Below are 21,524 nucleotides of genomic sequence, written 5' to 3'. Positions count from 1 at the left end.
CGCTATTTTGAAATTGGCCATCTTTTTTACACATGGTGGGATTTGGTATCGCTTGACCATCGAACGGTCCGCAGGGCGCCTTACACCAATTGGTCCGGCATCGTACTACGTATGGTCCGGACTGTAATAATAATAATTTTGTGCGATGAAGAATGCGATATACCATTGAAAATAGTCCGCTTTCAGACCGCGTCCAATGGTTTAGCCTTACCAAATCCAATCATCTGTTTAGGGTTTTTTGTATGAAAATAAGGGACGAGACGAGCAGGACGTTCAGCTGATGGTTATTGATATCGCCCTGCCCATTACAGTGCAGCGCTGCTCAAGATAATTAAAAAACCCGAAAATTCTGAACGGCACTACAACTGCGCTCGACACCTTGAGAGATGTCAAGTCTCATTTGCAATCAGTAATTTTACTAGCTAGTAGTAGGCTTCCCCTTCAGACCGAAACACAATAATGCTTAAATATTACTACTTCACGGCAGAAATGACGACGGCGTCGTTGTGGTACCCATAATCTAGCCGGCATCCTGAGCAAAGGAGCCTACCACTGATAAAATTACTCTGCCATCAAATGACTGGAATATTTTAGTATCTAACTTGTTTGTTAACTATTTTTTACTTGCATGGCGGCCATTTTAAACTTGACCTTCATTTTCAGCTGCTTAACTATTGTGGTCTTTGAGAATTAGCCCGCTGACAGACAGACATACGAACAGACTATGAACTCTTAGTAATAGTAATAGTAGTAGTTCGTAGCTCTAAAAACAATACATTGAAAAGGTTCCTTTTCACTATACTACACCTATATCTATGTTACCTCGAGTAGCTAATGACTTAGAAAGATAGACTCGCCTAGTCCAAAGGTAGGCTGTGATAAGTCGACGAATTGAGGTGGAAATGGAAATGTAATGGAATCCCCTCGCCCCCCGCGCACTCCCCACGGGGGTGGGAAGTGCGCGGCTGGGGGCAGCCGCCATCCACAATGGTGGATAGACGACTTGTTACATTTCATTGTTCAGATATCAGCTCAAGGCTTTTGTGCGCGGCCGATGATTGAATACGTGAATTTGTTTTGGTGCCTGCCTCAGATTTTCCACGGTTGCTTCTGAGAGCTCAAATCGCCCGGCAAACGCTTTGCAATTACAAATAAATCGTGGTTTCATATTTCTTTACAAACAATAAATTATTTTTTAAAAATTGTGTTTGACTAACTGAATTTTACATATCAAATATTGTTAAATTTTCTTTAATCTTTACTTAGATTATTTAATGTACTTACTTAGTAAGAACATTTCATTTTCTTTCAATAGAGAAAGCAAATATTATTTTATTATTATATTTTTATATTAATTATTATATTTTAAATACTTAATTTGTTTATTTGATTTTCGAATAAATAACCCCAAAATTGTACCATTGTCCCCTCTTGTACCATTTCAGTGTATTGAAAAATATTGTGAGGAATTTTGAATTTTGATTTTGTGCATGCTTATTGATTCCGGGTATTGGATACATTCTTATTCTCTTCTTTCATACAAGTTTATGTTAACACGTTCAAAAGATATTGATGAAATTGCTTTATGTTTAATCGAGATCAAGACTGGCGTCTGAACTCGTTTACGTAAAACTGAGTTTTATTGAACTCAGTTTGAAGAAGTATCATTGGTAAAATCTTGGCAAAGGCTCGCGCTTATACGCTTTTAATAAAAATAAAAAAATAAACCAAAGGAAAAGTTGAATTCTATCAACTTGTGTGTAATCGTAATCACGACCCTTTCACACGTGCGAGATAAATTCTATTGTAAGATTTCTCATTTGATCGATACTTAGACGTGGTCGTTTGTAACAATGACGCCGACGAATGTCTCCTGAGATTGAACTTTTCGAGGGGTTTATTTCCTTTTCTATTCATTCATTTCAATTCTAAATAGATCGGAAGTATACAATGCGTTGAAAAGACTATATATTATTACCACTACTGGCTCATTCGCGACTTTGTTGATACCTACAATGTTGAATATACATTTTACAGTTGTTTTAGGATAGAGTTGCATTACGTTGATCATATACAAAGAAATTATGAGATAAAACTGAGTAACTTTCAACTCTAAAACACTCCCATCTCAAAAGACGGCAATCCATTTCTTGACTTTGGTCGACTGATTTGTTTACTTTATATCAAGCCCCTGTTATATAAAAAAAACTTATATTTCGCAGTGCAGTGGTGTTTAACCACTTTTTAAGGTAGATTTATGTCAAATTTACATTGATAACCCTTTATCAAATTAGTTATGTATATTATAGAGATGTTATATTTTATTATAGTTTTTGTGTTAAGTTTGACAATACCGTAACATGTTTCCCATGACATATGGAAATGTCATGGGAAACATGTCTGGATTATGACATCCCAGGACATAATGCTGAGGTTTTACATTTCGTTGTTAGTTGAATATATCTTATATCGTTTAACGAGCAATTATTGTATATATACATATAATTTGAATCTTGGAAACGTCTGTAACGATTTTCATAAGTATTAGTACTCAGGGGATTTCGGGGGCGTGAAACAGATCTAGCTACGTTTCAGTTTAAGAAATGTAGTTTTATCCGTGTTTTAATGAGAAACAGCGACAATAATATTAGAAAACAAAGGTAAATTTCGCCACTATATACAAGCCCATAATAGCTCATATGGGACATTGGGTGATCCGGAAAGCTGTAGCCCCGGTTCGGTCTAGATGTCCGGACGACAAGCAGGATGTTCAGCTGCTGCTAATTGATACACCTTGCCCATTACAATGCAGTGCCGATCAGGAATCTTGAAAGACCCAAAAACTCTGAGCGGCACTACAACTTCGCTCGTCACCTTGAGACATAAGATGTTAAGTCTCATTTGCCCAGTAATGCTTCCACAATACTGCTTCACGGCAGAAACAGACGCCGTTCTGTTACCCATAATCTAGCCGGCATCCTGTGCAAAGGAGCCTCCTTCTGGAATTAAGAAATATTGCGAAACAAGTAATTAAAAAACAAGTTTTTTGGAACAGCAGAATAATCGAGATCCTGTCACCTAGATATATATATGTCTGAGTCCATCTTAATCTTCCACAAGATATTTGTAAATCGTTCCCTCGTTTTCTAACTTCCCTTTGTATTTACACGTGCTATTATTTGCATAAAGATTTTTATTCAGAGGGGTGAAGTAAAAATACATTTCTAATTTTGTTGCCGCCAACTTTCCGGTCTTGTCGTGGTTTCAAGACGTTGAGTGATGGCGTTTCCAGACTAATATTATTGTTGTTTCGATAAAATATATTTAGATACGAATAATTTCATTTATTTTTAACTTACTTATGCCAGATATATTGCACAGACTTACGGCAGTTCCCAATATTCAGTCTATCTCCTACTTGAGATAAAAATCGTAACTATCGTTGACTTTTTTGTCCCAATAAACATATCGACGGTAACTAACCTTATCCGTACACGTTGTCTGTCAATGGGACGACGTATAGCTTACCAGCGATCGAAGTTTGTATGGAAATTGCAATTCACGCGTCTCAATATAAGACGATAAATATGACTTATCGGATATATTGGGACAGCTTTAGATTATTGACACCTAATTACTGACAGTAGAAGGTAGTTACTTATCTCTTTCTGTAGATAGTATATTGGGAACGGCGGTAAGACGACGTGATAGCTTGATAGTGCGTAACCAATTTTGATTTGTCAGTGTGTGTGTTGTTCAGCTGGTGGTATTTAATACGCCCTGCCTATAACAATGTCGTGCCGCTCACGATTCTTGAAAATCCGAAAAATTCTGATCAGCACTACAATTGCACTCGTCTCCTTGAGACATAAGATGTTAAGTCTCCTTTGCCCGGTGATTTCACTAGCTACGTCGCCCTGCAGATCGAATCACAACAATGTTTACACATTACTGCTTCACGGCAGAAATAAGCGCTGTTGTGGTACCCATAATCTAGCAGCATCCTGTGCAAAGGAGCCTCCCACTTGCTGTATCTCCGTTAGAGATATTCTTCTCACTCGCACGGTTCGTTTGTACGCTATTTTGTAAGTCTATGCAATAATTCCTTTTTTCTGTGTTAATAATATTATCATAATATTACATATGCAGTTGTTAAGATAATCTGCAGTTGAATGATAAGATTAACATTTTTTTTAATTAAACCTTTATAGAAGAAGTGCAGTGTTAATCATTATTATTTTATTCTTCGCAATAAAATGAATAATAAAATATCTTCAACATGACGTAGTAACTTAACTAAAATGTCTTTTATCTCCTTCCTACGAAATACTTACATCAAAGTATCCGTAACGTTTTAATTGTGCATATAATCAATTATTAACTTTCCGATAAAGAACTCATTTTATGTTTTCAAAACCATATAGATTAATACATTATTGATTAAAAACTGACAAATTGGAGAGAAATGTTTTCAAAGTCTAAATGAATTAATTTCCAAAGTCTCGCTTCATAAACTTATGCATTTTAAATTTTATATTTCAATTGGTTTCTTTTTTATCATCACTATTACCTAACCTAATATTATATAATTTGATGTTTTTCTAAAGTTAAATTGTTTGCGAGCAATACCCAATATTTTATTAAATGCATTAATTAAAGTGTTATTTTAAAAGTACAAATGTGTGATAAATATCATTATGTGTGAAATGTTATCCAACACGTAACATTAAGCTTATAAGCTCTCCGTAGATTCGTAGCGAGGTCTCTACATTCCACTAAACTTAAGCTTGCAGTCTGTACATTCAACGTGTCAGCGCTACGTAAAGGCTTATTCGACTTAATAGTTATACTACATATCAATAGATGGCGCTTATAACAGAATTACATCATTGCCATATTGAAATAAGTACACAGTACCTTAAGTATAATAACTTCAAGTGTAATTAATTTTTGTGTGAAATGATATAATTAATTTTCGCGAATATTGCAATATTCTTTCAATGGCAAGGTTTAAAATTATAACATAATTATCTTTAGGAATATATATGTGAAAATATTGTTTATAAACAATGTTTGCATTTTAGGTTCGGCAAAATACTTATTAGTATATTTTTTATTGCAATCAAGCCAAAAGTATCGTGTTTAAAATCAAATGCGTCACTTTATTTAGTCATGTGCAAATAAATCATATTACTAACAAAAATTCCTACGTATCTTATTAAATAACCATTACATCTCATAATAACATACCCTCATCTGAACAAACCAAACCCCATTAATTTATGTCTGAGGAAGGATAACTCACACATATGTATTGTTCGGGAAATGATGTTACACACATTCATAATCGTGTGTTGCCACGTGAGTTGCCACATTCCATAAATCAAAGGAAATCAAAGCTGAAAATAAAGTTGTTTGTGACCTTTTTGAGGGCTAACCTGCAAGTATATTACTAGATAGAAAATGAAAAGTGCCTGTATTTCTAGAGGTCTAAGAGGTTTGTTTCTCAGCCATTGAAAATTTTCGTAAACCACAAATGTTTTTATTATGTGCTTTTCGCATAAAGTCAGATATTTTTTTTGGATTTTTACTAACATTTATTTAACATGGATGCCGGCCAGATTATGGGTACCACAACGGTGGATATTTCTGCTGTGAAGCAGTAATGTGTGAGCATCATTGTGTTTCGGTGTAAAGGGCGCCGTAGCTAGTGAAATTACTTTCGAGATTTAACATCTTATGTCTCAAGGTCACGGGCGCAATTGTAGTGCCACTCATAATTTTAGTATTTCAAGAATCCTGAGCGGCACTGCATTGTAATGGGCAGGGCGTATTATTTACCATCAGCGGAACGTACTGCCCGTCTCGTCCCTTATTTTCAATAAAAAAATATAAATGTCAAAGTTAAGTTTCGACTCAAATAAGCAGTTTAAGGTGACGCTCTTTTGAAGCGAGTTAAACTATTTATATTTCAAATTAATATTGTTTTAAATTGCCACTCTATTTTTAGTTTTATAGAATTCTGTGCTACGGATATGAAGTAATTTTACTGTTAATATTTTTAGCTCTATTTATTAAAAAACTAGTTATGTAGATAAATTTTTAAAATATAATTACATATTATGATAATTATTTTTAGAGATTTTAGATTATCGGACTAAAGAAATCTAAATAACGGTTTGGTATATCTACCATACAATATTAGGGAGATTTCGTAAACAGAGCTTGGCAACATTATTCCTTTTTCGTTTTTTCATATAGCGTTGTCTCTCTCGCTCCTTAAGCGGAGCGCGCTTTACCCTATATTAATTAAACGTCGAGATAGAACGCCAATCAAACTTTAACCGCTGTTAAGCCGATGAAGCCGAACTTATTATGTGGTATTAAAATTCCATTTAGCTTTGTAAAGCGTTTCAAATCGAATAAAAAATTAATAACAAAATTACACTGATTTCATAGAGAGCAGGTTCTGTGCTGAGTGTACTATATTGTATATAATATAAGACAACGGATCCCTTGTATGATCACTCGTAGGTTGTGTGTCTGTCCGTATGACATAGCCGATTTTCTCCGAATCTACAGGACCAAATCAGGTGAAATTTGGTAGGATAGTGTAATCTTATAACCCAACAACACGGATTTGCACAGATGTGCAAAGCAAATAAATATATATTCACAAAATTAAAAGAAAGAAGAAATAAAAGAAAGTATTGCAAACTTAACTGCGTCGTATTATATCAAATAAAAGGGCTCGTAATGAGGGTCTCAATTACGAGTAATATACTGACCCTAAAATTAGGAATAAAAATATAGTTCATTTTGTTGTAGATTACAGGAAAACTTATAAGAGTTATATCAATTAGGTCTTCAAAAAGAAATGGTAGATCATTTACTTTCGGTATGAGTTCCTATTGTAAAACATACTACAATTGAATAAAATATTGCATTTTGGCATTGTACGGAATCTGCCCTACGTAAATTAAACTCGCTCTTGGCTGGTTTTTAGGTAGTGTTTAAACTTTCCCATGGAAGCAAGTCACAATTGTTTCTCTGTGGCCTCTATTGATAAGCTTGCTTCATTTTCAAGGAGCTTTCTTCTACATATGACTAAGCTGTGGAATGAGCTACCTTGTGAAGTGTTTCCGGGACGACACGACAAGGGTACCTTCAAAACAAGCGCGTGCACCTTCCTTAAGGACCGGAAACGCTCCTGTGATTCCTCTGGTGTAGCAAGAGAATGTGGGCGGCGGTCATCACTTAACATCAGGCCCCTATTTTCATTTGACATCTCTAAAATAAAAAATATACTATCACTTCCCAGCGCACTTCTACTTCGTTTACCCATTACTTCATTATTATATAGTTACTCCTAGTTAACTGCGATATAGATATATGTATGAGTCACGTCAAAAGCTTTCATTAGTTAAGTAGAAAAGTTTCATATTATGATATGGCGCACATGTGGAGGATGGCAGCTTCACATAAATCATAAATGTATAAAGTGTAGGTAGCGATATCGACGGGAGAAAAAAACCCCTCGTTTCCTGCTTAGATCACACACGACCGGCCTGTCTATCTGCCAGACCCGTGTCAAATATTCTCTGGAGCGAAGACCGCCCCCTCAGCTTAGGGATGGGGAGTTCCCTAGAGAGCCGGTGTCCCGTAGCGAACCCATCTTGAAGCAAGTATTGCGCCTAAATGAATTTTTCCGTATACCGCAGATTATTACCTCGCACAAAGAGTCTACATGATTGAATATTTTCTCCTTCATCATGATTTTTGCGATCTTGGCGGGCGTTGAAAAATCACCGTAGGCAGCTTTCATAACTTTTCGCTTCGTGATCCAAAGCAATTACTCACATTCTATCGCCTTTTCAAATATTCATCGTGTTTTTCCCTCTGCAAATTATCTTAATGGCTCGTGCAATGTAATTAGACTATACGGGATCCTAGAGCTATTGTATGTGTTGATGTAATTAGTTCATTATATTGTGTTGAAGAAGCGGCGTTGAAATGCGTATGCTAATAATATTGATCGATGTTTGTAAGTGAGTTGGTATGAGTAATGTGTCGCTGCCGGGTGTAGGACTCGTGAAGCGACGCCGGGCACGGAACCAGTGTTGCCGGGAAACAAAGACGTCACCGGCCCTGCCTGCGACGCGGAGTTATGGCACCCATTGTGTATAACAATACCGAACAAACGAGTTTGTATAAGCTATTAGGTACGCGCATTAATATATATTTTTTGTTCGCCTGAAAATTTAGCATTCCATTACGAGGGAGAGAAATGAAACGCCCGCCGCATGAATTATATTAAAATATATTTGAATATTTCATTTGACACCTTTTTTGCGAGGAATTTCGTTCAATCCGAGGTTGGAGCGTAATTTTTAGCGTACACCAAAGCGAAATTTGTGTGAATAACATTCCATTTCGGTTGCAAAACACGCGGGGAATCAGCGGCAAACAGGCTGACTGATGGCTTTGTATTCCTGATATAAATTCTTTTCGAGCTCTGACCAAATGTTTCTGTATGATTTACCTTTTTCAACGTCATCATACATTTTAATGTAAATGTTAAAATGATACGATTTTCATGGGCGAAATTTTTATTTATTGAATACAACAGCACTCTTTGTATTTTTCTTTGTGTGTTTATTCATTCGATTAATACGATGTATTTATAATAAGTGATTCTATTTCATCATGTTAGCTGTTTATGTATTTATTATTTCAAAATTTATGCATCATTCTTATTCAGCTACATAATTAAATCTAATCTAAATATTTTCATTCCATTTGTAATTTCTCGTCTATGCAATAATAATATCTTAGTCAGAAAATATTAATATACTTTAATAAACTAGCAATTTGATTGTAATATATTTCAGCCCGTTTTTCGTAAAGTTATTTGCATCGAGCTCTTTCAAATAATTAATTTTATTGTACAATTTTATATTGCAGCCATATTTTTCTAAAAAAAAACCCACTGAGTTTGTTGCACCCGTTATTCTCAGATCTGAGGCATACCTTTTGAGATGGGTGGTAGTTTTTTGACTGATTTAGTAAGATTAGAATAATAAAGGATATTTAATTATAATTATATAAATAATTTTACATACAATAATAAGCCAATCGGGGCTTAGATCAAACGTGACTTCCGACAGATAGTAAAATTTTAAGAAAAATAATCAGAAAAATCAACATAGCCTTGATTACAACTGTCTGCTAATGATTTAATTTTCTCGTAAAACTAATACTAATCACAGAGAACATTTAATTATAAAGAAAAAAACACAGACTAAAATTTTATGTTTGCATATAAATAAATCGGTTTTGTATTTAAATCAGCAAAGCGTAATATTTTCAACGAATGAGCTATGGGCCATCAGAGATTACATAACAATAGTTTACATAGGTATAACAAAAGTCATTAGGCATGCCCGTACATAGTGAACTGCGAACGAAGATTATGTCTGCGATCCGCCCAGCCCCAACAATGATTAATAGCCCCAGCTTGAAAGAATTCCGCATTTTTTGTTTTTCCTTCTCGTACCAATCAATTGTTTCATTTCCTTGAGTAATCAACGTATTCCTCGTTCTTAATTTTATAAAATATAGCATGAAACCATATGTCGGGTTAGTTAATTATAACTTATCATAATATTGAAAATTATATCGTATTTAACCTTGTTTTTGATACTTTTTTGTTTCACCTCACGTTTCTAGCAATCTTTCAGAGTTGAAAAGCTACGGATAACATAAAAATTTAAAGGGCGTTTCGTTTAGCAGTGAGGACGAGCGAGAAAGGTATATCGGCAATACTGTTCTCCAACCAAACGATTAAGAAATATTTTTGCTTTCGAATCATTTACTGTTATAGTAAAACTCATTAGTCTTGACAACTGAGGTTTAATTTTCGATATAAATATGTTTTTGTTAAATGACCTGCCTATATTTCCCTCGAGGCTTGGCATCATCTATACGATTATTTTAAATCACGCAATGTTTGAGGCAACTTAATAAAATGAAAGTATTAATACTCATCGGGAATCGTTTTTGCGATGTTGTATCAATTAAATTTAGCTGGCGTCGACTTTCGACCTTTCACCTTCGCCCTCAAGCTCATCGGTGCCCAGCAATTTTATTTACCTACGAAGCCTTTAAGAGAAATCGCATTAATCTGAATACCTGTTTCATATCATACGTGGTGTTGCAATAACGAAGCATGCGCGGAAACAGCATAAGTGTACGTGCATTGTTAATTTAATTCAAACTATAATTCATACGAAATAAGGTCATGTATTGAACGTTATAATTGTTGAAGTTTGTCGATTGTCGCATTTATGAATTTGTAGGACATGAATTATGGATTCTCGATATCGCTTCAAGCTGTTGCAATATTTTTTGTTTAACACAGACGCGATACCGAATCGAATTAAATTAAAATTTCAATGTCGCCCTCAGATGTATAAGTTTTATATGTCCAACACGAGAATGTTTTACAATTTTATTTAATATGAATAATTAGTCTATATTAGGTATAGTTATTCTTAATTTGTATTTAACGAATTCGTAGATTAAAATGGACAGGACTTATTATAAAGGTATGAGATATGACGCCTCAGTCGCTGCGGCTTGTAAATAATTCATTAGTTTTATTTTATTTATAACGGAGTTATTTCCCTTACTTGATTTATAGCTTGTTGAGAAACATTTTTCATTCGAGGTACAGTTAGGAACTATTAAGGGCGTTTGGTATAAGTAGAATGGCTGCACAAGTTTATAAGCTAAATATGTTGAGAAAGCTGTAACCATTAATACACTGGATACAAGAATATTTTTTTACGTAAGTTAGTTTTAGTTTTTAGTTAAAGAAATCTGATTCAAAAAAAAATTTGTCATCTTGTTGCGGGTAACGTAGATCTCACAATTGTACCATCGTGCGGGAAATCATGTTCACAGATAGAGAGAACTATAAAGGTCGTATGGATGAACAACTTAGCTTCAATTCGTAAAAAATGCGAAGTGTTTGAAGTCAAAACATGGCAACAGTCTCCCCGGTATTATTTGTGTGTGCGGGGCGACACATGCACTGGTGCCAGTTGCGACCCTTCACGACGTGTGTTCTTTTTAGCACAATATGAACGAGCGGAAAAAACGCTGCGTTTATCTGATGCAAAAATACAATAGCCATTCCTATTGGATATTCTTCTATAGATAGGTATTTGCTAGGTACATTTATACAATTAGGTAGGTACATATAACTATGCTTGCAATCTTTTAGCAATATAATATAATAAATATTAATAATGCTCTTTTTCGCCCAAAGAAAAGGATAAGCAATGTTGAAAAGTGATCAGATTCAAATAAATCTGCTACCACTGTTCAGTTATCTTCAGTACCCATATCTAGTTCTCATTAATTTAGACCATTTTCAACAAAACTTTATTTTTTATTATTTTGAAAATCTTATAAACATATTTGAAAAGTTCCCTTTATTTATACCATAAATAATATTTAATAACTTTTAATTGAATTTTATGTTACTTTAGAATGTCTTTTCTTTCTGATCTTAAGAAAGAGAGAGATATTTTTTGTTACTAGATACGCTCAAAAACAATATTTAGTTAGTTAAATTCAACAGAACAGTTTATAATGTAAATAATATATAGTATTTTAAAATTATTTAAAAATCAATTTATATTACACTTTAAGTCTGTATAGTCAACTTAGGATTATAACTTATACTTCTTAACCAGAAACTTATTTTTACCTATATTTTGTTACAGTTATGTATCATTAATTAATTTACTTTTAATTTCTTTATTCTAATAGAAAATGTACATGTGTTAGTTCATGCGCCATATGTTGTCGTAGTTGATATAGTGAACGAGCGTTTAAAAAAACTACTGCTTAAATAAATTCTATATTATAAGTTCAAAGTTAAATGTATCAAATATTTATGACACAAAAATTGGGAATTATAAGTACGAATCTACCTAATTATTATGATTCAACTTATGAAGATCAGCAACAATGAAGCTGTTCCTGGATGCTGCCTTGTATGTTGAGTGGCAGTGTTTCATGATTTACGTTTCAATTTCGCTTAAACAGGCTTCTTCTTCCTTTCTGTCTCTTTTCTTGCAAATATGATAATTCTGCCATTTCATTCACGAGACTCAAGAATTCTGTAAGTCATATGATAATATTATGAAGGGAAAAGTTATGTATTGATATTTTAGAATACGATCAAATTAAGCAATTGACATTTATAAATACTTCAAGCACGAAGAATATAAACAAAAGCCGAAATGTGCTAAAATAAAGCCAAAATCACTGCCTATTTACTATTATTATACTATAATATTTGAATAATTTAAAAAAATCAATTATTAAATATATGTTAATAAATCGTCGCACATGTAGTCATGTTGTAAACAGGCTTTCTTTAATCCTCAACCCATCCCAGCTTAACAGAACACACAGCAGTATTAAGAGTGTCTTCCTGTCCATCAGGAGTGTCCAAATAATGTTCTTATTACATTCTGTTTAAATCTGACTTTGGCATCATGTATTATGCATCTTGGAACGCGATGAAACCGCCTCTGTAATGCACAAAGCCCTCTACGAAGGGGATTTCATGAGCTTTATTGTGTACGATTTTGTTTGGCTAACATCACATGGGATATTCGAATGAGAATTCTTGAAATGTATTACTTGCCACGTAATATTTAGTTACTTACGTATGAAATTCATCTCTATGTCAATAAATCTTACGGTAGTTATAGATTGTAGGAAATTATCTGATTCCGACAAAATTAATATCATAACTCAATACTTCACTAGATTTTTATAATATTAAGAGTGAAATTATCCTTGTAATGTGAACAGATATTATGTTAGTAGAAGCTAACATAGGTGTATATTCTATTATAAAAGTAAATATTTTTTCAGTCCATCCTCGATCATTTATTCAAAGGGAGTTATTAAATCCAATAAAGTATAGAGGAGGCCTTTGCCGACTGAAAACTGTAAAAATATAAAATATAAAAATTATAGATTATATTAACATATCCAATTGTTTATCTGAATAAAAAGCTATTTTTAGGTATTCAAAGTCAAAGTCAAAGTTTTTATTAGCATAAACATGTTAGATTGATGTTATATAAATATTATTAAGTACATGTTTGAAATATTTATGACGTGCAAATTTTATAAGATACATTTCTACATCATTAGTTACAATAATATAAATTTAACAAAAGATTTGTAGCAGTATTATATAGTATATAGTCAAGTTTTTAGTTAAAAATATTTGTCTGGTGAATATAAGCAGTTTTTACTAAGGTATATTTTCAATTTAGATGAGAAATTCCTATTTGACGATACCTCTCTTATTATTTTTCGGATGTGATTATAGATTCAATCCAACTCTTAATTGTTAGGTTTCTAATAATGAGCCACTCGAGATTTTTTTTTAATGATTGAGTATTGGGATAGTCTTAAAACTGATTCCGTGTTATATAACCGCTAATTAACATTTGTGGAGAAAATTGATTGATTAAACTTCTCAATCAGCTCGGTCTATTAATTTTGAAGTAACTGGAATAAATATTAACTTTTCGTCTAGATACCTAGGCATTATTAATTTATTAACATACGAAATAAATGGATAGCTCACCACGTCAAGTAGGTATGGCTAGCGCATGGACAGCATTACAATAGCAGTTAATTCGGGGCAATAGCCGATATTCAAAGGACAATATAATCTGCATTCTTGAATGCGTCCCAAAATCCGGCAGCGATGAGTCTGTTATCAATTTCCTGGGCAACAAGTGGGCAATAATTTTGAAGCCGTTGCATAGAGCATTCAGATCTCTTATGTTTTTACCTTTAAGGAATTTTATTCCCAAGACTTTATTATTGTTTTTGATCATAAATAGAATAACCAAACGGCTAAGTTGTTTTATAAAATACTATTGTAATGTTTATACAGTTAAATTTAATTGGTTTTATTCTTTGTGTATACCAAAAACGAAAGAGTCATTTAGTACTATCAAAACAATGAAACATGAATAAAGTGTGATGAAAAGTGAAAATATAGTTATTACAGATTCCTCTTAATGCTACAGTTATTTTTATTATAACTTATTATAACATAAGTAATAATGTTAGTAAGTAATATTGTTAGCGCCTCTGAGAACCCTTAAGATTATTCATTCAGCGTTTTTCTTTTAAATTTAAAATATCCTAGCTTTTATAGTAATCAACCAAATATTTTACAAATGACTTAAAAGCATTAAAAGTAATAATGCTTTGAAAAGATATGCTTTTGATTACATACATTTTTGTTAAACACAAATACTTCTTCTTAATATATAAGTTTAAATTCCTACTCACGCTAAAAGTTCTCTAGCTGACTCAAAGCCATTTTAAGCTATTTAAGTCTTTAAATGAAATTAAATATCAATCTGAACTCTGCTAGAGGAAGCAGAAATAGGAACGGAAATTAAATAAAACTCTTTCTACTTCACAATGACGAACATGTTTGATTTTAAATACTCAATAATTTTACCAGTGGGCGGCTCCTTTGCACAGGATGCCGGCTAGATTATGGGTAACACAACGGCGACTATTTCTGCCATGAAGCAGTAATGTGGCAAATTACTGGTCAAATGAGACTTAACATCTTATGTCTCAAGGTGACGAGCGCAATTGTAGTGCCACTCAGAATTTTTAGGCTTTTCAAGAATCCGGAGTGGCACTGCACTGTTATGAGCAGGGCGTATCGATTACCGTCAGCTGAACGTCCTGCTCGCATCGTCCCGTATTTTCTTTAAAAAAAACTCAAGACATTGCGTGTTATAGTGAACACAGAGCGCACCAAGTTTCCTAAGAGTTTTTAAGTTAGCATGTAATTCGCAATGTAATATCACCCTTCGTGTTGGCAATTCTTCGAAGTTAGCGTGTTAATCTTGTAATGCGATACATTCGCGTGTTCCAGTTGATATGAAAATAATAAAGAAAAAACGGTTTTAATACGTTTGTAACTTCTGACTAGCACAAATTACAAATAGTTATTAACTATTACGTAACTTGAAAATTAATATGCAAATAAAATATTATCATCTTTAAACAATCAATTTATTTTTCTGATTATCTACTAGAAGTCAAGTTAATAATAAAACAATTTGTCGTGTAGGTAATAAAGCTAAGATTTATGAAGCTTAAAAGTTTGAAAAGAATATAAGAATATAACTCTTTCAATTCGTTAATTCTTTTAATTCTCTGTTTTCACTGAAAAACAAAGCAAATCTCGTGACCAACAATGTAGAGATCTTTAGAATTAAATTTATAAAAGTATATTTTACAGAAAGGAAATTTTTTCCCATCAAACATTGCATTTTAATGCTAAAAACATTAAGATTAAGTTCAATCGTTTATAATAGTCTGCCCATCATCTCAAAGAGTAATGGTTACAAAATAAAAAAGAAACACCATCTTAAATTATTTTAATTGGCTCCGGTAGCATGCTTACGATATAACTATACCGACAAATACATTTTGATAAATATATGTGGCGTTAGTCATTACTTGCATTTATTTTGCAACAGTTTGGCCATCCATCAGTATTAATAAATTATTTATTATTCTGCACCGGACCTGTGCACCTTTTTACATGAAAAATATGTCTTTTACTTAATACGTTTAAGCTGTTACAACGTATTTTATGAAAGGGTGGACATATTTCTTGTTACTATTAATATGGTTAATTCTTAACAACCGTTTATATATTATAACTTAAAATACGCCTAGATAGAGCCTTTTGCTGTAAGGCAACTCATGATAACAGGTCAGGCTTATTTCTTTTGTGTTTATGACGTCTACGTCTTACACTCGTGATTTGGTAGTTTGCTGAAAATAAAGGTTAACAGTTTGTCGCTATTTTTTCAACGTTTTCACAGCTATCACAGTGTATCTAGATGTGTAAATTATTTCAGTGTTATAGATGTAGTATAAATGCGACTTGTATTCAAGTTTATTTTTATATTATGTACCTACATCTTTTATCTATGAAATATGCCACCAAGCAAAAACAATTAACAAATTAATAAGCTCAAAACAATTTTCAATTAACTTCGGCGAAGGCTTCGCTGTTTACAAATAGCCATCATTTATCAGGAATACCTATGCAGTTTTTAATCTGGCCGGGTTGCCTCGCGGCCAATGATTAAACGCTTGCCTTTTTGTATCTGATATTAACGTTTTTTTGTTGTTCAATTTCAGAACGGAAGCGGGGAAGGCAGACATACACGCGGTATCAAACGCTCGAGTTGGAGAAAGAGTTCCATTTCAATCGCTACCTGACGCGAAGGAGACGGATTGAGATCGCTCACGCGCTGTGTCTCACAGAGAGGCAGATCAAGATCTGGTTCCAGAACAGACGCATGAAGTGGAAGAAGGAGAATAAGACCAAAGGGGAGCCAGGATCTGGTGATGAGCCAGACAACATGAGTCCACCCACATCTCCTCAGTAACATCATAATACGTTCAGTTCGTTTCAGGTTACAAGTCGGCGTTAGTGCTCATTTATTTTCGTACATAAAATATTTTGCGTGCTACTGAAAACTCCGAAACGCTCTGGAGATACAAGAACAGTTTCATTTTGTATAAATTGTACGTTGGACTTTTCAATATTACACTATAAACTTAATACGTAACTTAGTGACTTGACATAAAGGATAGTGTGATGAAGAGATTTTTACAATTGTTAAGTATAAATTAATTTATAGAACAATCTCAATACCAATATTTACCAAAAAAGCAGTGTGTTATGCTGCAACTTTATGTGATTTCATTATTTATGTAAACGGAAAAACATGTTTGAAAATAGAGATGAATGAATTATTGATTTGAACTTTATTGGTCGTTTTAATGCTTGATTATAGATCAAATGAGATGTTTACTTCTTCACTAGCCGACTCGACAGACAATAATACTGTTTTTTATGAATTTGTCAATAATATTTCGTTAAAATTTGCTCCCTGTTGTTATAATGAAATTGTTTCACAGCAGAACTATCAAACCGTGCGTCAATAAATTCTCTCATAGAAAATATGGCAACACAAAACAAATATTGGAAATAAAACTAATTATGGGTCCCAAATAGAAATAAAAACTATCCTATCTATCAAGTTGGACAAAATGCACTCCATGAAGTAATACCCATTAAAATCCATTCATTAGTTTAGGAGTTCATTGGAAACAAACATCAAGACACTAGATTTATATATATTAAGATATATTTCACAATTTTATGTTCAAGATGGTAGTCATATTATTAATTATTTAGTTCATAAAATTACAATTTAAAATGAAGGAAATGAACAAATATTTCATTGATGGAACTAATTTCACGTAATCTTGTATCTGTACCTTGCAGAATTTAGCTTATTATTTTATTTGAATTTATTTAATTTTAATGGATTTTTGAAATAACATTTGCGTTTATAAACAAGCATTAAAAGTGAATCCACGATTGGCAAATATAGATTCGATGAGAATTAACAAAACCATAAGGACCTCTTATAAGAAACCATTGATAAGAAGGCGATTAATATCGATATTGTTATTATTTAATATATTTGAAGTTTTATTTCTAATTAAGCTATCGAAATACTATTCTGTACATATAAAATTATAATTTTAGAATTTATGAGTATGTACAATTGTTTTAGTGTGAATATTTGATATTAACGGTAAGTTTTCGTTTTAGTTTCGAAGCGATTATTTATTAAGTGAATCTTCTCTGATTTTTATTCTTACTTCTTAGTGGAAGGCCAGTGTTACAGTGCAATGTATACGATTTTTCGACAACACATATACGTAATGATAGCATATTAATGTGTAACGAAATTTATATTGATGTAATTTTTTAAGAATGCGACCCATTGGTACGAAAAGTCCCGCATTTCGATCAAAAATATTAAAATACCGAACAGAGAAATTCACTGAAGGTTGTAATATTAAAGTGGGAAGTTACCTTCACTCTGTTGAAACAGAGAGCGAACTTATTCTTTCATAATGTTAACGGAAGTAGGTACGTGGACATGTTCACTGTATACCAAAGTTAGAAAATAAACTTGGTTCTCAAAGTCCTTTTAACGAAGGTGCAGGTGTAGGTCAGAAGTCTTGGAGACATAGTAAATGGTATTTTTATAAAATCATTGCCTAAAAAACCGATATACGTAAATGATCGTACATAATATTTACTTATAATAGCCTAAACACATAGTCGGATTTGGTACGGCCGGACTATAGGACGGTGCGGGCGCCGAGCACGAATTGGTCCGGCGTCGTACTGGGTACGGTCCGGATCATAATAATAATAATTTTGTGCGATAGAAATTTAATATGGTCCGATGATTCGGTCGTACCAAATCCGATCATGTGTTTAGGCTGCAACACGATAGTTTAACGAGTAGGTATTATTTAAGTGTGGCAGTGCATCAGGATATCGATATACGGATTCTTTAACATTTTGTACATTACTTTCTTCTCTACAATAGTTTGTAACTAGTAAATTGTCACTAATATCTCAGTGACTCTGTTTTGTACTTTTAATTTGTGCTGTGTTCGTTAAGTAAATGTAAATTTTATGAACTGTACATTGTCAATATTTACACAATATTTATTTATTGATTCGCTTAACTATACTTAGTTGTACTTGAATTTGGTAAAGTAACAACGGCAGGGATTTTGTATTGTTTAATATTATTTGCTCAAATGTTTTAATTTTGGATTAAGTTAAAAAAGCTTTTACAGAATAATATTCGAAACGGTTTATATACTTAGGTATATTGAAACAATAATTGTTATTTAAAGGTAAAGAAAAGATCCCTTGCCAGATGAATATATAAAATTGGTTTCATAAAATTAATAATTTCTTACATTAGGTTTAAAAATTAGGTTCTTTCAAAGTAGTCCTACAGACACAGAACTTAAAAGAGTCTGTTAATAAATTCTATTCGGATTTTATTTACCATTGTGTCCTGTCATTCGAAATTTATTGAAATATTACTATAATTAGTGATTTAATAAGGTTAGGCGAGACGATATTGTCATAAATATATAAATACATGAAATAAATAAAGCATAATGATTGTAAAATGATTTTTAATTAATACTTTAGAAAATATGCTTTAGCTGTATGAGTAATTGACGAAATAACAATGAAAAATAATGGGTACAAGACAAGGATATATTTAATACAATATACTTACTTAAACACACATAAATACATATAAATATCCATGACTCGGAAACAAACATTCATATTCACCATATAAATATTTGCACCTACCGGGATTCGAACTCTTAATTAATATACCTGCCCTAGTTACAATTAAGATATTTAAAACAATAATTAAATCGTAGACCATTAAATTAAAATCGAGACACAAAAATTTGATCAGCAAGTCATGAATCCTAAGTTATATATAATTTGCTTATGAGTACAAACAACTTATATCAGCGAGATTGTTTCACGAATAGCTTGTAAATATGAAGGTACGCGAAGAAATATTTAAATAAACACAGCCTAGCTAATCCCATAAGTATGTTCAGCCCACAAAGCTAATGACAAAATAATGATTTCGCGTGACTCCCTTGTCATGCGATTGGTCTGCTCTTGCCATAAACAACAAATTACGTTTCCGTCAGAAGACTATTAGGTGTGGCCTAATCGCTTTTTAATAATCTCATAACCAATGCCAGACATTATTCCTTTCCCGGCTGACTAATGAGATTTTGACAAGTCTGAAATTGCGGTTGGATTTCTTTTACAAAGGTAGCCGCCTGATTTGGTTCATGTAATTTGAGGCTGTTAATGTGCTTTTGAAACATCTATTTATTTATTAATAGCATAAGGTGTACGTACAGTATTATATAGATGAAATACTTGCCTGAAAGAAACAGTGAGGTTGAAATAAATATATTATATTGTAGTGCACAGTATTTATAAGCTTTAGCTAGATTTTGTTTATGTGCAAATCTTATGAAATTGTCACAAATATAGTCACAAATTTCTATACAAATTAAGTGAATTAAATGTAGTTATTTCTTCTTATACCTTTGTTTTACGAAACTAGAATAGTAAAAGTGAAAATGATATTCGAATCGTATATATCTTATTTGCGAGGATAAGAGAGATTAACAATTACTTTGTTAGAAACAATCTAAATATGAAATAATCTAAATCAGGCATTAATAGAATTCAAAATCAAATATTAATATACCCCAATTTATTGATGTTGGACTAAAATGAAATCTTACAATTAAAATAGTACTAAAATGTATTATAAACAAAGTAACCGATCTGAATCTCAAAATCATTTTATATATACATAGTAAAAAGCAAGGAACATAAACACACCCTCATATTCATAATAGTCTGCTAACTTAAAGCATTGCTAATTCTCACTCTGTCTTCTTCTATTGACCTAAGTCAGAATGAGAAAAAATACTCCTTAGCGGCTGTTTAAAGTTAGCGGACCATTATAAATAAGGGAGTTAAAATAAGCAATTAGAAAAGTAAAAGTAAAGGCGTTAAACATGAAGTATTAGATTTTTGTAGGAATTCAAGTCGACTTAAAGTAAACACTTCTTAATTGCCATGAACACATATTTTCAACCGACTTAAAAAAAAGAAGATAACCAATGGAGCGTATATTTTTAATTGTTCTTATAATAATTAAAAAACTTTATTGATTCATATTTCGACGAATAAGAAACATCTCAAGAGTACATTTCATTAAGTTTGCAAACTACCCTCAGAAATAGAAAAAATATGAATTATATACCTACAGCTGATATATTAGATAACTGCTAATAACCATTATATATTTCGATTTATTTTATAAGTTTTAAAGAAACATATGAGAGACAATATAATATTATTTAAAATTTGTCGTTTAAGAAGTTTATGTTAAACACTAATTTTATGTAAATATTATGGTTATTGTGTTATTAATATTAAATACTACACAAGCAACACATTCTTAAATTGAAACGAAATAAAAGATTGATGTAAGGTTCAGAGGTCAACGTAAATTGGTCAGTCAGTCATTTGAGTGCTCACAATGATAGCCAAGTGTTATTTATGAGGTTAGTGCGATGTGGCATTGCACTTGATAGTTGATACCAATTGGGTTCATGGCCATCTCACAGTTTGATACGTCTCTATGTAGTCTCGTTAATTTCTCAACTTTAACAACATTAACGTTCTGTTTTTATATGAATGTGGCGAGAATATTAAAAATAAACTAATTTTTTTCCCACTAATGATTTATGGAAATATTTCAAATTATATATTCTTTTATAATTTTCACTGTTATATTTTTTAGATAATTTATACGTTTAGATAGGCTGTGTGACAACTGTGAATACGTTGAAAACAATAGCAGCAAACAGTTAACCTCTATATTCAGCAACGAAGTCACACTAAATTAAAGTGACGTATA

At 32.4% G+C, this 21,524-nt stretch overlaps 1 protein-coding gene across 4 annotated transcripts in view; it reads left to right on the top strand.

Annotated features, from left to right (window-relative positions):
- The window catches only part of LOC126966870 (homeotic protein antennapedia-like), a 254,008-nt gene extending 234,835 nt beyond the window's left edge, over nt 1-19,173 (top strand). For all 4 annotated transcript variants that reach the window (XM_050811152.1, XM_050811150.1, XM_050811153.1 and 1 more), the window contains one exon: nt 16,291-19,173. In XM_050811152.1, coding sequence (XP_050667109.1) covers nt 16,291-16,541 — 251 coding nt within the window. In that variant the 3' untranslated portion in view covers nt 16,542-19,173. The remainder of the gene's footprint in view (nt 1-16,290) is intronic.
- The last annotated feature ends 2,351 nt before the right edge of the window (nt 19,174-21,524 follow it).

The sequence above is a fragment of the Leptidea sinapis genome, chromosome 11 (genome assembly GCF_905404315.1).
Source record: "Leptidea sinapis chromosome 11, ilLepSina1.1, whole genome shotgun sequence".
Classification (NCBI taxonomy): domain Eukaryota; kingdom Metazoa; phylum Arthropoda; class Insecta; order Lepidoptera; family Pieridae; genus Leptidea; species Leptidea sinapis.
Note: the sequence above shows the minus strand (reverse complement) of the source record. Positions and strands in the feature narration are given on the sequence as shown.